This window comes from Primulina tabacum, chromosome 17, assembly GCF_025594145.1.
Source record: "Primulina tabacum isolate GXHZ01 chromosome 17, ASM2559414v2, whole genome shotgun sequence".
Classification (NCBI taxonomy): domain Eukaryota; kingdom Viridiplantae; phylum Streptophyta; class Magnoliopsida; order Lamiales; family Gesneriaceae; genus Primulina; species Primulina tabacum.
Window position 1 is genome coordinate 30752161 of NC_134566.1, and position 13628 is coordinate 30765788.

Genomic DNA, 13628 nt, shown 5'->3' on the forward strand with positions numbered 1-13628 from the left:
AGAATTTATGCTAAAATATCATATATTAGTATTATATATTTAATGTTGTGTACTAATTTTCTTCCGGAAAAAACATGTGTCATTAATATCAAAATTTGTTATGCATGTTTGGGTACTCAAAAATCATATATTACTGTCATATTTGAAAATTTTAATACTCAAATATTATATTAATGTCAAATTTTCAAATTTTTGTACCAATTTTTTCATCCGAAAAGATGTGTCATTAATATTAGAATTTGTTATGTATATTTGGGTACTAAAAATCATGTTAATATCAAATCTAAAATATTTAATTCTGAAATATCATATTTTTGTTTCAAATTTTCAATATTTTGCATGGAATTTTATTGTAAAAATCACATATGAGTTCACATAGTACATAACATTTTTTGAGTTAATAAAAAACAGGTGAAAAAAAATCTGACAAAACTAAACAAAAGTTTAACTATTGGTACGATTATCATTGGCTACGTCAACAAATTTTAATATTTCGAGTTTTTCGGCGTTAGCCCATAATTTTTTTCTAAAAAATATTTGATACAAGAGTCGGTCTCTTGTGAGACGGTCTCACGAATTTTTATCTGTAAGACGGGTCAACCCTATCGATATTCACAATAAAATTAATACTCTTAGCATAAAAGTAATATTTTTTCATAGATGACTCAAATAATAGATTTATCTCACAAAATACGATCCGTGAAACCATCTCACACAAGTTTTTTTCTAATATATCAGCAGCATTGAATGACATTGTGGTTTTTTGAATAAAACTCTTAAATGATACGACAAATAACATAATGTGAAATTCAATACAATAAGTTGGCGAATAAGAGAACCACTTTCACTGTTATGTTACACATTCAAAAACATTCTTACATGCTATGTTTAGTTTTTTTTATTTTTATATTATATATAAATTTTTGCGATGCTTCGAAAAACTATTTCGATTTTAATACGAATATTTCTGCTATCGATTCAACTAGTCGCATAACCGAGGATAGATCTGCATACAAGTCGAGCTCAATGGAAGTGAAAAAGATCGACGCGAGTAGTCGGAATCATCAACTGTTGATTATTTCAAATAAATATCATTAATCATTCTCGCATTCAATTTGCATAACCAGATTTAAAATTTTCAAATATTTGAAAATGATTAAAACATCAATTCTTATTATTATTTTTTAAAGTATTAATGATGTTTTAATGTGAATTTGAAGAGTAAGTTTAAATTATCTCACGATATATATCTATGATATAAATCGACATGATTCATATTATAAAAAAATATTTTTATGTTAAAAATTAAATAATATTATCACTAAATTTATTAGTGAAATTTGAAATATAAAAACACTATAAAAAAAAAATTAAAGGGTCCAAATAATTAAACCCATGAAAGGAAAAGGTGTGCCATTTAACTTTACACCTCACCAAATAAAACCCAAAACAGTAGTAATAAAAGAGGAACTGTGAAATTAGGAGTGATGCATGCGCATACTGGCGTAACATATGGCAATCCCCCTTTCCTCCATTTCTCTGCCAATAGTCGCCGCGGGCGCTCACTAATTTACGCCCGCGTCGCGGATTCCGATATCCTCCACCTACGACCCAAACCGAAGATAAACTCAGAGATTGCTTTTTGGCTCTTTCCATGGCCGCCGCTGCTATCTTGTTCATGGTGGTTATGTACACCCCATTCTTAACCTGCGCCGAGTTGAATGCCGACACTCAAGCTGAGATCCAGGCTTTGACTTCCATCAAGCTCAGCCTCCAAGACCCCCTCGGCGCGCTCGGTGACTGGGACCCATCAACTCCGGCGGCACCCTGCGATTGGCGCGGCGTGTCATGCGACGGCCGTCGGGTTACGGAGCTGCGCCTCCCCAACCTCCAGCTCGGGGGTTCTCTTTCCCCGGGAATCTCTAACCTGCGCATGCTGCGGAAGCTCAGCCTTCGCTCCAACACAATCAATGGCAGCATTCCTTTGTCTGTCTTCCAGTGCACCCTCCTACGCTCAATCTTCCTCCAAGACAACTCATTCACCGGCCCTATCCCGCCGGAGATCTCGAATCTCACTAGCCTTTTGATCCTCAACGTTGCAGGCAATCAACTTTCCGGTGAAATCCCCGGCGAGCTACCAGGAAACCTCCGGTTGTTGGACCTTTCATCGAACGCATTCTCGGGTGAGATTCCCGGAAATATTTCTAGCGGGTCTCAGCTTCAGCTCATCAATTTGTCGTACAACAAGATTTCCGGTGAGATTCCTTCCAGTTTTGGTGAGCTTCAGAATCTTCAATATCTTTGGTTGGACTTCAACAGTTTGCAAGGTAAGTTACCTTCGACTCTGACGAACTGTTCGGCGCTCGTTCATTTCAGCGCCGAGGGTAATGCAATCGGCGGTGTCGTGCCGTCGACGGTAGGAGAACTACCGAAGCTTCAAGTCATATCCTTGTCGCGTAATAATTTATCTGGCCCAATACCGGCTTCTTTTTTGTGTAAGGAGTCTGGTTCTTCCTCATCGATACGGATACTGAAGCTTGGTGTCAATGGGTTTACTGAGATTGGTATGCCAGCATCTGCTGCGTGTTTCAGTGCTCTTCAAGTTTTGGATCTCCAAAAGAATAAGGTCAATGGGAAATTTCCGCAGTTTCTGACCAATGTTTCGACACTAACTTCGTTGGATTTGTCTGGTAATTTATTTTCTGGTTCATTAGGGGATGAAATAGGTAATTTGGAGAAATTGGAAGAGTTGAAATTAGCATATAACTCGTTTAGTGGAGTTATTCCCGCTGGCATTAAAAAATGCGTGAATTTGAAAGTTCTTGATCTTGAAGGGAACTTATTTGTTGGAGTGGTCCCGGCATTCTTGGGCGAGTTGAAAAGTTTGAGTGCTTTAAGTCTTGGAGGGAGTAACTTTTCGGGTTCAATCCCTTCCAGTTTTGGTAATTTGTCGGCCCTGGAAGGACTGAATTTAAGCAATACTGGGCTAACTGGAGAATTGCCTGATGAAATAATGGTGTGGAGCAATTTAAGTTCTTTGGATTTGAGCTGGAACATGTTGTCTGGGGATATTCCTACAAGCATCGGTAATTTAAAGAAGCTTACAGTTTTAAATCTTAGCAACAATGGTTTTTCGGGTTCTATCCCAGAAAGTATTGGGACTTTGTTCAAGTTGACAGTTCTTGATTTGAGCAAACAGAATTTATCTGGGATATTGCCTAATAATCTTTTTGGTTTGCCTAATCTGCAAGTGATTGCATTTCAAGAGAATATGTTTTCGGGGGAAGTTCCTGAAGGTTTAAGTAGCTTGTTGGGGTTGCAGTATTTAAATCTTTCTTTCAATTCATTTTCCGGTCAAATTTCTCCCACATTTGGTTTCTTGAAGTCATTAGTTGTTCTGTCGTTGGCCAATAATCACATTTTGGGATCTATTCCTTCGGAACTGGGTAATTGTTCAGCTCTTGAAGTTATTGATCTCCGTTCAAATTCTTTGAGTGGTTCGATTCCGACTGATTTTTCTCGTCTCTCGCTGTTGAGTGTGCTTGATTTGGGAAAGAACAATCTTACAGGAGAAATTCCAGAAGAACTCTCTAATTGCTCTTCGCTGACATCTCTTTTGCTTGACTCAAATCATTTGACCGGATATATTCCAGGCAATCTCACATTAATTGCTAGCCTTTCCAATTTCAATGTGTCCAACAATGACTTATCCGGTGAAATCCCAGTGATCTTAGGTTCTAGGTTCAACAATCAGTCGGCTTTTGTGGGTAACCAGGGGCTATGTGGGATGCCATTGGATAAGAAATGTGAGCGAAGTAGTAACGGCAACAAGAAAAACAGGCTGATCTTGTTCATTGCTGTTGCTGCCAGTGGAATCCTTCTGATGTTATCTTGTTGCTGCTTCTACATTTACACTTTCTTGCGGTGGCGCGAGAGGGTTCAAAAAGGCAACACCGGGGAAAAGAAGCCGAGCCCGACTACTGCCAGTTCAAGAACGAGTGGTGGTCGTGGAAGCAGCGAAAGCAGTGGACCCAAGCTTATTATCTTCAATAACAAGATAACATTAGCAGAAACAATAGAAGCAACAAGGCAATTTGACGAAGAAAATGTCCTCAGCAGAACTCGACAGGGTGTAGTTTTCAAGGCTTGCTTCAACGATGGAATGGTGCTCGCTATTCGTAGACTGCCAAATGGATCCCTTGACATGAACACATTTAGGAAAGAAGCTGAATCGCTAGGCAGAGTGAAGCATCGAAACTTGACCGTTTTACGTGGATACTATGCTGGATCACCTGACCTTAGACTCCTCGTTTACGACTACATGCCTAATGGAAACCTCGGAACCTTGCTTCAAGAAGCATCACACCAAGACGGCCATGTCCTCAACTGGCCAATGAGGCACCTTATTGCCCTTGGCATATCCCGTGGCCTTGCCTTCCTCCACACAAACTCAATGGTTCACGGAGATGTGAAGCCACAAAACGTGCTGTTTGATGCCGATTTCGAAGCCCATTTATCCGATTTTGGATTAGACAAGCTCACACTCGCTCCATCATCCGAACCATCCACCTCAACATCAGTTGGAACACTAGGTTATGTAGCACCAGAATCAGCACTTACAAATGAAGTGACTAAAGAATCAGATGTCTATAGTTTCGGGATTGTTTTGTTAGAACTCTTGACCGGCAAAAGGCCCATAATGTTCACTGAAGATGAAGATATAGTGAAATGGGTGAAAAGGCAACTCCAGAGAGGTCAAATTTCAGAGCTTTTAGAACCAGGATTGCTTGAATTAGACCCTGAATCATCAGAATGGGAGGAGTTCTTGCTAGGCATAAAAGTCGGATTGCTTTGCACCGGATCCGATCCATCCGAACGACCCACAATGACAGACATTGTGTTCATGCTCGAAGGATGCCGGGTTGGACCCGACATCCACTCATCAGCTGACCCAACTTCCCTGCCTTCTCCGGCTTGACCCCACCCGTTATCCCGGACCCAGTAAACCCGAGCTCGTTTACATCCATTTGTGTTAGTGATTTTGTTTTTCTTTAGAGTAGAAGATCCTTGCTTTTGGGATTCTTTTCTTTTGCCTGCCGCTATCAGCATCTCTTTTTTCTTGTTGGCAGGACCACACTTGAATGGGGGAAAGTGAAGTACTTGGAAGTTAACATGTTATATTCATAGGGTGTTTGGAAAGTCAAATGATTTGGACAAAAGGAAACGACTTTGTTTGTTGCTGTCACGTGGGTAGTTTCCTCTATCTGTTGTGGGCTTCTCATATGATCTGTTTCTGTTTTTAATTTAATTTATGGATTTCTTTATCTGTAAAGATTTTGAAAGCAACTTTTGTGGCCCGACACGAAAAATATAGCCGTTAATTCTACAAATAAATAAATATATAATTGCCAAAGCTTTCGTAGTATCCAGATTCCAGAGTGTACCAAGATTGTGGAGTGTGTCAAATGGGAAAAGAGGATAATTTTAGTGGGTGGTAAAATATTAAAAATTTAATTTTTAATTTTTTAAAATATTCGAGGAAGAATGATGGTGCCCAGTTGGATCCACCTTTGGTTATGTGCTCTCTCATTACACGCTTAAAATAAAAAGCATACTTGATTTTCTTGTTACAAGTTGAGGTGGTATACCGTATCGTATCATACCGAAAATCTTATATCGTGCACTATACTGAAAATTACGGTATAAAAAAATTCATTCCGATTTCGATATATCGAAATTTTCGGTACATATAACTAGCATACCAATTATACCGAAATTGTACGATATACCAAAATTTCGGTACGATATCTGTATATATCGTTTCATACCAAAAAAACCTTATGTTTTAACTTTTTTTATAAATTTATTGTTTTAAAATATTATATATTTTAAATTTTTGTATATTTTTTTTGTATTTCGGTATTCCGGTATATACCGAAATTTTCAAATTGCATACCGTTATCATACCGAAAAATTCGGTATTGTTACCGTACCGTACTGAAATCTTCGGTATACCGAAAATTCGATAAATTCGGTATTTTTTCGTTACGTCAATCTCGATATACCGAAAATTCGATATTTTTTCTCACCCCTTAGTTACAAGTGGTTCACACCGGAGACAACGTCCTTCTCCGTTTATTTGTTTATTTTAGCACAAATGGGGTGAGAGTTGAGGGTATCGAAGATAGATGTGCGATTAGTGGAATTCGACCTCAAGATCATGAATCTCAAGTAATAAAGTAATAAAATAAAGGATTTAGAAAATTTGTCCCGCTAACATAATACTCATTAAAAAAATTAAGAAAAGTCGTATTTGTACGTGACATAAAGCAATAAATTGGAGATTTATGGCGGATGTTGCATGCTTAAGGGTTGGACTAAAACAGTTTTGTGCTCAATTTGACTGAGTAATAACCTTATTTCAATAAATAAATAAATAGTTAATTTAAATTCAGCCTAAAAGAATTGAATTTCAAAACCCTTTTCCTTCATTTTTTTTTACTGTCGAATGAAAATAGTAAGATTAATATATTTTTTCCATAAAAAGAATTTTTCCCTTCCCATTTGTAAAAAATATTTCTTGGACTTTTCCATTAATTTGAATGTACTATCATCATTTTATTTTGGATTGAAGAATGTTTTGGCGTCAATAATGACAACTTATCATATATTTGATTAGGTCTTTTGTGAGACGGTCTCACGAATCTTTATTTTTGAGACGGGTTAACCCTACCGATATTCATAATAAAAAGTAATACTCTTAGCCTAAAAAGTAATATTTTTTCATGGATGACCCAAATAAGAGATATGTCTCACAAAATACAACTCGTGAGACCGTCTCACAGAAGTTTTTGTCCAAATATTTTTTAGAAACTTAATCTTGGTCGAGTGTTATTATGTCTTCATCACTTTCATATTTGTGATCGCACATTATTATTTTTGGAATGAAATTTCATGGCAAAATGCTTACCTCATTTCATGTATGTACACAATATTAAAAATAGTTATTTTAAAAAAGAGAATATTTATCGTTAATAAATGTTTCTGCTAAAATTTAAAATAGTATATTAATATATTTTTTTGAATTCAATTAATGCTTTTAACTTTTCAAAATTAGTTTTTATAAAGTATAGAAGCCGAAGTGGCATAAAATTTCGACTTTTAAAAAAATACTAAAATAAATTATTTTTTAAGATAATTTTTGTAACCAAACAATATAAAAATAATATTTTTATGTTGTTTGTGTAACATCTCCATATTTTAAGTAGATAATATTTCGTGATAATCACCTCTTATTTAGATTTGGATATTTGTTGCGTACATTGTTCAAGGCATGCAATTTCATGGGATGGGGTTGGGAAATTTGACCAGTTCTTCGTCTTCGTTTTCGCAAATATTCAACTTCCGGACCGTGCAATGGTGGCGATTTAGTACCGATCGAGTATTCTCAACACAAAAAACCAACCCCTCTCGTTTCCCTCTACAACTTTTTAAAGAGAATAAGAAAATCACGCAGATGATCCAAAGCGGCAAGGTCCAAGATGCAAGAATGTTGTTTGATAAATTACCTCAGAGAAACACAGTGACTTGGAACTCCATGCTCACTGGGTATGTTCAAAATCGGGATATTGCGAGAGCGCGGAAATTTTTTGATGAAATGCCGGAAAGGGACGTTATCTCATGGAATTTGATGATTTCAGGGTACATGTCATGTTACAGAAGGGGGTATGTAGATGAAGGTAGGCTCTTGTTTGATGAAATGCCTGCTAGGGATTCCGTTTCTTGGAACACTATGATTAGTGGGTACGCAAAGAATGGTAGGATGGATGATGCTCTGAGGCTGTTCAATAGTATGCCGGAGAAGAATGTGGTTTCTTGGAATGCAATGATCACGGGGTTATTGAATAATGGCGATGTTGAGAGCGCTACTGATTTATTTAAGAGAATGCCGAAGCGAGATGCTGCGTCTCTGAGTGCATTTGTGTCTGGCTTGATTCAGAACAATGAATTGGATGAGGCAGCAAAAGTTTTAATTGGATATGAAGAAATAGGCGATGAGAAAAAAGACTTGGTTCATGCTTATAATACTTTGATTGCAGGATATGGTCAGAAAGGGAGGGTGGAGGATGCTCGTTTTCTTTATAACCTGATACCTCCTTGTAGTAGCAAGGGGAATGGGAGACATGCGAGGTTTGAAAAGAATGTAGTGTCATGGAACTCGATGATCATGTGTTATGTGAAAGCAGGGGATATGACACGTGCCAAGGACTTATTCGATCAGATGGAAGACCGAGATACTTTTACATGGAACACGATGATTAGTGGATATGTTCATGTTTCGGCCATGGAAGAGGCTACAGATCTCTTCTCTAAGATGCCAGCTCCTGATGCATTATCATGGAATTCAATATTATCGGGTTTCGCTCAGCTAGGAAAGATGGAGCTCGCTCTTGATTTCTTTGAGAGAATGCCTAGCAAAAACAAGGTTTCTTGGAATACCATAATAGCTGGATTCGAGAAAAATGCAGATTACAAAGAAGCAATTGATCATTTCGTTCAGATGCAGTCTGCAGGAGAGAAACCGGATCGATTCACTCTCTCTTCTCTTCTTAGTGTTTGTGCAGAATCTGTTGCTCAAACACTTGGAATCCAGATTCATCAGCTGGTAACAAAATTTGTTATACCCGACGTACCGTTGAATAATGCTTTGATTACCATGTATGCAAGATGTGGGGCAATATTTGAAGCAAAGAAGGTTTTCAACGAGATTGAATTTCAGAGGAATGTAATCTCTTGGAACGCCATGATTGGAGGATATGCATCTCATGGATTCGCTGAGGAGGCCATCAAACTTTTCGAGTCAATGAAGTTGTTGAAAGTACGGCCAACTTATATCACGTTTATATCGGTTTTGAATGCATGTGCTCATGCTGGCCTAGTGGAACAAGGCAAGTCATATTTTAAATCCATGGTTCAAGATTTTGGTATTGAACGTAGAGTGGAACACTATGCCTCCCTTGTGGATGTTATTGGCAGGCATGGACAGATTGAGGAGGCAATGGATATTATTAACTGGATGAATCTTCAGCCAGACAAGGCTGTGTGGGGGGCCTTGTTGGGTGCTTGTCGTGTGCACAATAATGTCGAGTTTGCAAGAGTAGCGGCTGAAGCATTAATGAGACTTGAACCAGAAAGCTCTGGGCCCTATGTCTTGCTATACAACATGTATGCGGACGCTGGAAGATGGAATGATGCTGACGAGATCAGGATCTTGATGGAGAGAAACAATATTAAAAAGGAACGAGGTTATAGCAGTGTGAATTCGAGTTATCCATAAAATTGTATCGGAAAGTTCAAGAGAACTCTCGGGCTAAGTTATGATAGAGCTAACTGCATAGGATGTTGAAATGTGGTCTGCAAGTTTTGGTGTCTCCATCGGTCAAAACATGGTTTTCAACTGGTAAGACTTAATTTCTTCTTCTTTTTTCCCATAATTCAAGTGCTGTTGGGAGTTGACATTAATTTAATTTCTCTTGCATTTCTTATCCATGCTTTTTTTTGGTCGCGCAGAAAGATGATTTGCTTCTATCAATTGGGAGATATAAATCCAGTCTTTGGGATGCAGGCTTGATGGGAAAGAAGGAGCTGGCTAGTCTTTTGCGAGTGTGGTTTGAATTGTGCTGCTTATTGCCATTGCTGAGAAAGTTGCATTTCCATTGGATTTGAAACAAAGTATCTTGAAGCATCGGCTTTTATTAACTAAGCGTCGTCCTAGAGAAGAAACAAGATCTGCAGGAAATGCAAATCCATTTTTACAATTAACTAATTCAAAAGTATTGTTTTTTTAGTTTAAATTCTAAAATCTTAATTAATTATCAGATGCAAAAAATAAGTGAGATGAAATTTTTCAAAACCAAAGCTGAAACTAAATTTCGTTGATCTTAATTCTACTGGGGAAAAAAATTACATTAAAATTTAAAACCAGAAAACATCCCATCATGATCGTGATCCATATTCACAAACCTACAAATTTACTATTATATCGACCATACACTGCGCCTAAGCTTTAACCCTCTTCGTTTTCTTTGCAGCCGGCGATTTAATGCTCTTCGGTTTCTTCGGCTTGGCTGCAGCCGCCTTCTTCGGAGCCACCTTCTTCACACCCTCCGTTTTCTTCGTCACCGCCTTCCTTTTTGTACCCACGGAAGTAGCTGTGGCTTTCTTTGCTGCTGGTGCTGCTTTAGGTTTCTTTGCTGTTGCCTTTGTGGTGGCGGCTTTCTTGCTAACAGCGGCAGGTTTCTTGGCGGCGGGCTTGGGGTTATTCTTATTTCCGGTGTCGGATAGCTTGAATGACGCCTTGATTTTGACGAGCTTTCCTTTCAGAGTGGAGTTCTTCAACTGAAGGCCTAGAATTTTCCTGAAATTCGCCGGTAGAACAGATTTGTGCTTCTCTTCCATGTACTTGGCGATTGCGTAGGGACTGGATCCACCCTTCTCATTCAATGCTAACAAAGCCTCCTTGATCATCTGCATATAAAATCGAAACCCATATTCAGAATTTCAACTCCAATGGCATGAATCATAAAAAAAAATTCAAATATGGAGATATATCATCATACCTCGAAGTATGGAGGGTGAGAAGAAGTTTTAGCTGCCTTGGGTTTCTTCTCTTTCACGGCCGGAGTCTTCTTCACCGCCTTTGGCTTCGGGGCTTCTGCGGTGGCCAACATCGCGCCGAAATGCGGTTTCAAGAGCTGGAACGGAAAAATATGGAAGTCTGAGAAAATTGCTTTAGCTTCTGCAGTGGCAGGGAATTTCCCTTCCAGAATATAGACGGGGAGCGATCCTTCTGAAGTGGGTTGCTGAAATCTGATTGGTCCCTTTGAATTGACCAGAACTGATATTTTTGGCTGGGGATTTGTGAATCGTACACGTGGCGATTCTCTGAGTCGTTGATAATTGTTTGAATTGGATCGAGTGGTGCCATTCTTATCGGGAAAGATTACGGGGACGTGTGTGTTTTCTTGGTAAAAATGGGGACTGATTTTTTTGCGGATTTTTATTTGATTTCGGTTTAGAAATTTGATGACATTAAAGTTTAGAGATTTGTATTAACAATGTGGTTTGAATTTGGGATAAGAGTAGGTCTCTTGTGATACGGTTTCATGAATTATGTGAGACGAGTCAACCCTACCGATATTCACAATAAAAAGTAATACTCTTAGCCTAAAAAGTAATATTTTTTCATGGATGGTCCAAATAAGATATATGTCTCACAAAATGCAATCCGTGAAACCGCCTCACATAAGTTTTTGTCTTGAGATAATGGCGCTGAGATGATAGAATAAAATCAATTTTGTAATGTTTTGTTACTGATGATTTGTTATGTTTAAACATTTTCTAATTTCTAATTTACAACATTCTATATATTTGTTTTAATATTGTATATTTGGGGAAAAAAAACTCAATTTAATCAATAATGTTTAACAAAACTTCAATTCGATCTTTTTTTCTTTGGAAATTCTCGAATTAATCATTTGTCTTTTATAAGATTTGCATAATTTGGTCCTTCAAGCGCAAATATTTTCAAAAATTACCCAAAATCATTTATAACAAAACTTGTTTGAGACGATCTCACGGGTCGTATTTTGTGAGACATATCTCTTATTTTGGTCATCCATGAAAAAATATTACTTTTTATGCTAAGATTATTACTTTTTATTGTGAATATCGGTAGAGTTGACCCGTCTCACATATAAAGATTCGTGAGATCGTCTTACAAGAGACATATTGTAATCGCTACAAGGAATATATAATTATTTGGAGTTGAAATAGAAGAGTCATGAATAATCTACAGAAACACATTATGGAAAAAAGTGCAAAATTTTCTAGACAAACCTGAAGATAAAATAGAACTGAAAAGTTTCTCAGTAGTTTTAATTTTGCTGGAATGTAAATTAATAATATAGAATATAGCAAGAGACATAAATGGTTTACACATCATCACTAGAAAATGCAAGATTTCTATGTACATAGAAATACAACAGAGGACTTAGGCAACTAAAAACAATTTATAAGAAAATTTCAATATGGTTATTCCCCAAAATAAAAATGATCTGATATTACACATATATGTCATTGATTAATGATGAATAACAATTATTACAAAGCTCACACCAAAAAAAGACAATTATACATATATTGTAGTGAACTATTCTTATATGCAGAGGTCATACAATGACAAATCAACAAAAAAAATTTATATGCAGTAAAAAAACCTGTTGAAAAATTATCGTTATTTTTACTTATTACTAAATTTTATCTTGAAAGTTTATAATGCACATCTTAAAACTTTCTTGAAAAAAAAAAATGAATCTAAACCTGAATATATTCTTGCAGATTTTAATGAGATTTAATAATAACAATATCAATTATCATTTTGACAGCAAAGCTTTTCATTTTTATAATCTAAACTTCTCGGGTTTAGATTCATTTTTTTAAATAAATTTTTAACATGTGCATTATCAACTTGATATTGTTATTATTAAATCTCATTAAAATATTCTTGTAAATTTTTTAACAAGAGATAGATAGAGTTGATGTCGATGACGACATGAAAATACAGAGACATTTGAGTAAACACATTGAATATACTTCAAGAAGAGTTCAACAAGCTTGTCATAAATGCAGAAGTTGTGAGTATGCTATAATAAGTGTATAAGAGCTGTCTCGGATTTCATTACAGGTTGTTTACAGTTTTAAACTAAGTTATGGTCTGTATTGCAAAAGTTTGTCATCCAAGCTATCGAGAAACCACTAGATTATCAAAATGAGAGTTTTCGAATACAAAGGTTTATACATTGAGCAGGAGGTTCAAGTACCCATAGCACAAGTGTTAAGTCGATATAATATTTAAATGATGTCAGGCTCTGTAAAAAAACATTAAGTCACCCATTCACATTGGGAATTAAAGAAAGAGATATTAATCTTAAACCTCAAACAAACAATGTAAAATTTAAGGTTGGTATTGATGAGCCTATAATTTCTTAATTTCAGTTATATTCACAGAACTGTGAGATATTAAAAACTAGAGCATGAATCAACTTAGTCGCAGGTCGTGTTGACATATCAAGAAAATATATAAGAATGCGGATGAAACCCACTTCATATCTTAAGGAGCTCAAGTTGTATTAATTTGGGGCTCTTGCCTCGATCTATACCATAAAACTCAGTTTCTTATGTATGTCCGCACTACCAAAATGGATATAAGAAGCTGTTCAAGAAACATGAGCAAATAAAGACTATTTGTCGAGATATGTTATTCTGGAGATACACTTCTTCAGCTCAGCACTAGAACCAGCCGAGAAAGACTCACACGAGACTTTATATTTTATCAAGCTCAGGAGCTTGGATGCCAATGCTCAGAAATATTTCGAAGATCCTCCATTAGATGAAGTGCACCTTATTGCCGCACTAAGTGAATATGATGTTTCCACTATGAAAGCATGTTGATTATGGGTATGTTTCACAGAGATAGATAAAATCAAGTTTCTGTTCAAATTATATTAGAATACATTTAACATAATTTTTCTCTTGAGCATAATGATAAGAAAAATTACATGATTGTA

At 36.6% G+C, this 13628-nt stretch overlaps 3 protein-coding genes across 5 annotated transcripts; 2 read left to right on the top strand and 1 right to left on the bottom strand.

Annotated features, from left to right (window-relative positions):
• The first annotated feature begins 1460 nt into the window (after positions 1 to 1460).
• Positions 1461 to 5324, top strand: LOC142531696 (uncharacterized). 2 transcript variants are annotated; one of them, XM_075637925.1, is made up of 2 exons: positions 1461 to 5035; positions 5130 to 5324. In XM_075637925.1, exon 1 carries the CDS (start codon positions 1655 to 1657, stop codon positions 4976 to 4978), a length of 3324 nt encoding a protein of 1107 aa, XP_075494040.1. In that variant the 5' UTR covers positions 1461 to 1654; the 3' UTR covers positions 4979 to 5035; positions 5130 to 5324. The 2 variants fall into 2 exon arrangements, with proteins under 2 accessions (XP_075494040.1, XP_075494039.1); XM_075637924.1 differs by having other exon boundaries at positions 1461 to 5031.
• Positions 5325 to 7288: 1964 nt separating this feature from the next.
• On the top strand, positions 7289 to 10132 carry LOC142530880 (pentatricopeptide repeat-containing protein At1g62260, mitochondrial). 2 transcript variants are annotated; one of them, XM_075636775.1, is made up of 2 exons: positions 7289 to 9460; positions 9571 to 10132. In XM_075636775.1, exon 1 carries the CDS (start codon positions 7334 to 7336, stop codon positions 9335 to 9337), a length of 2004 nt encoding a protein of 667 aa, XP_075492890.1. In that variant the 5' UTR covers positions 7289 to 7333; the 3' UTR covers positions 9338 to 9460; positions 9571 to 10132. The 2 variants fall into 2 exon arrangements, with proteins under 2 accessions (XP_075492890.1, XP_075492891.1); XM_075636776.1 differs by having other exon boundaries at positions 9575 to 10132.
• On the bottom strand, positions 9921 to 10980 carry LOC142530881 (histone H1). The gene is made up of 2 exons (XM_075636777.1): positions 10620 to 10980; positions 9921 to 10527 (listed from the first exon to the last, which is right to left on the bottom strand). The coding sequence occupies exons 1-2, from the start codon at positions 10728 to 10730 to the stop codon at positions 10060 to 10062; spliced, it is 579 nt and encodes a 192-aa protein (XP_075492892.1). The 5' UTR covers positions 10731 to 10980; the 3' UTR covers positions 9921 to 10059.
• Between the last annotated feature and the right edge of the window lie 2648 nt (positions 10981 to 13628).

Excerpts from the sequence above, each read along its gene's own strand:
- LOC142531696 (XM_075637925.1), top strand. The coding sequence starts at position 1,655 with ATGGCCGCCGCTGCTATCTTGTTCATGGTGGTTATGTACACCCCATTC.
- LOC142530880 (XM_075636775.1), top strand. The coding sequence starts at position 7,334 with ATGCAATTTCATGGGATGGGGTTGGGAAATTTGACCAGTTCTTCGTCT.
- LOC142530881 (XM_075636777.1), bottom strand. The coding sequence starts at position 10,730 with ATGTTGGCCACCGCAGAAGCCCCGAAGCCAAAGGCGGTGAAGAAGACT. Across the intron at positions 10,528-10,619 it reads CTCACCCTCCATACTTCGAG|ATGATCAAGGAGGCTTTGTT; the intron begins GTATGATGATAT and ends TTTTATATGCAG.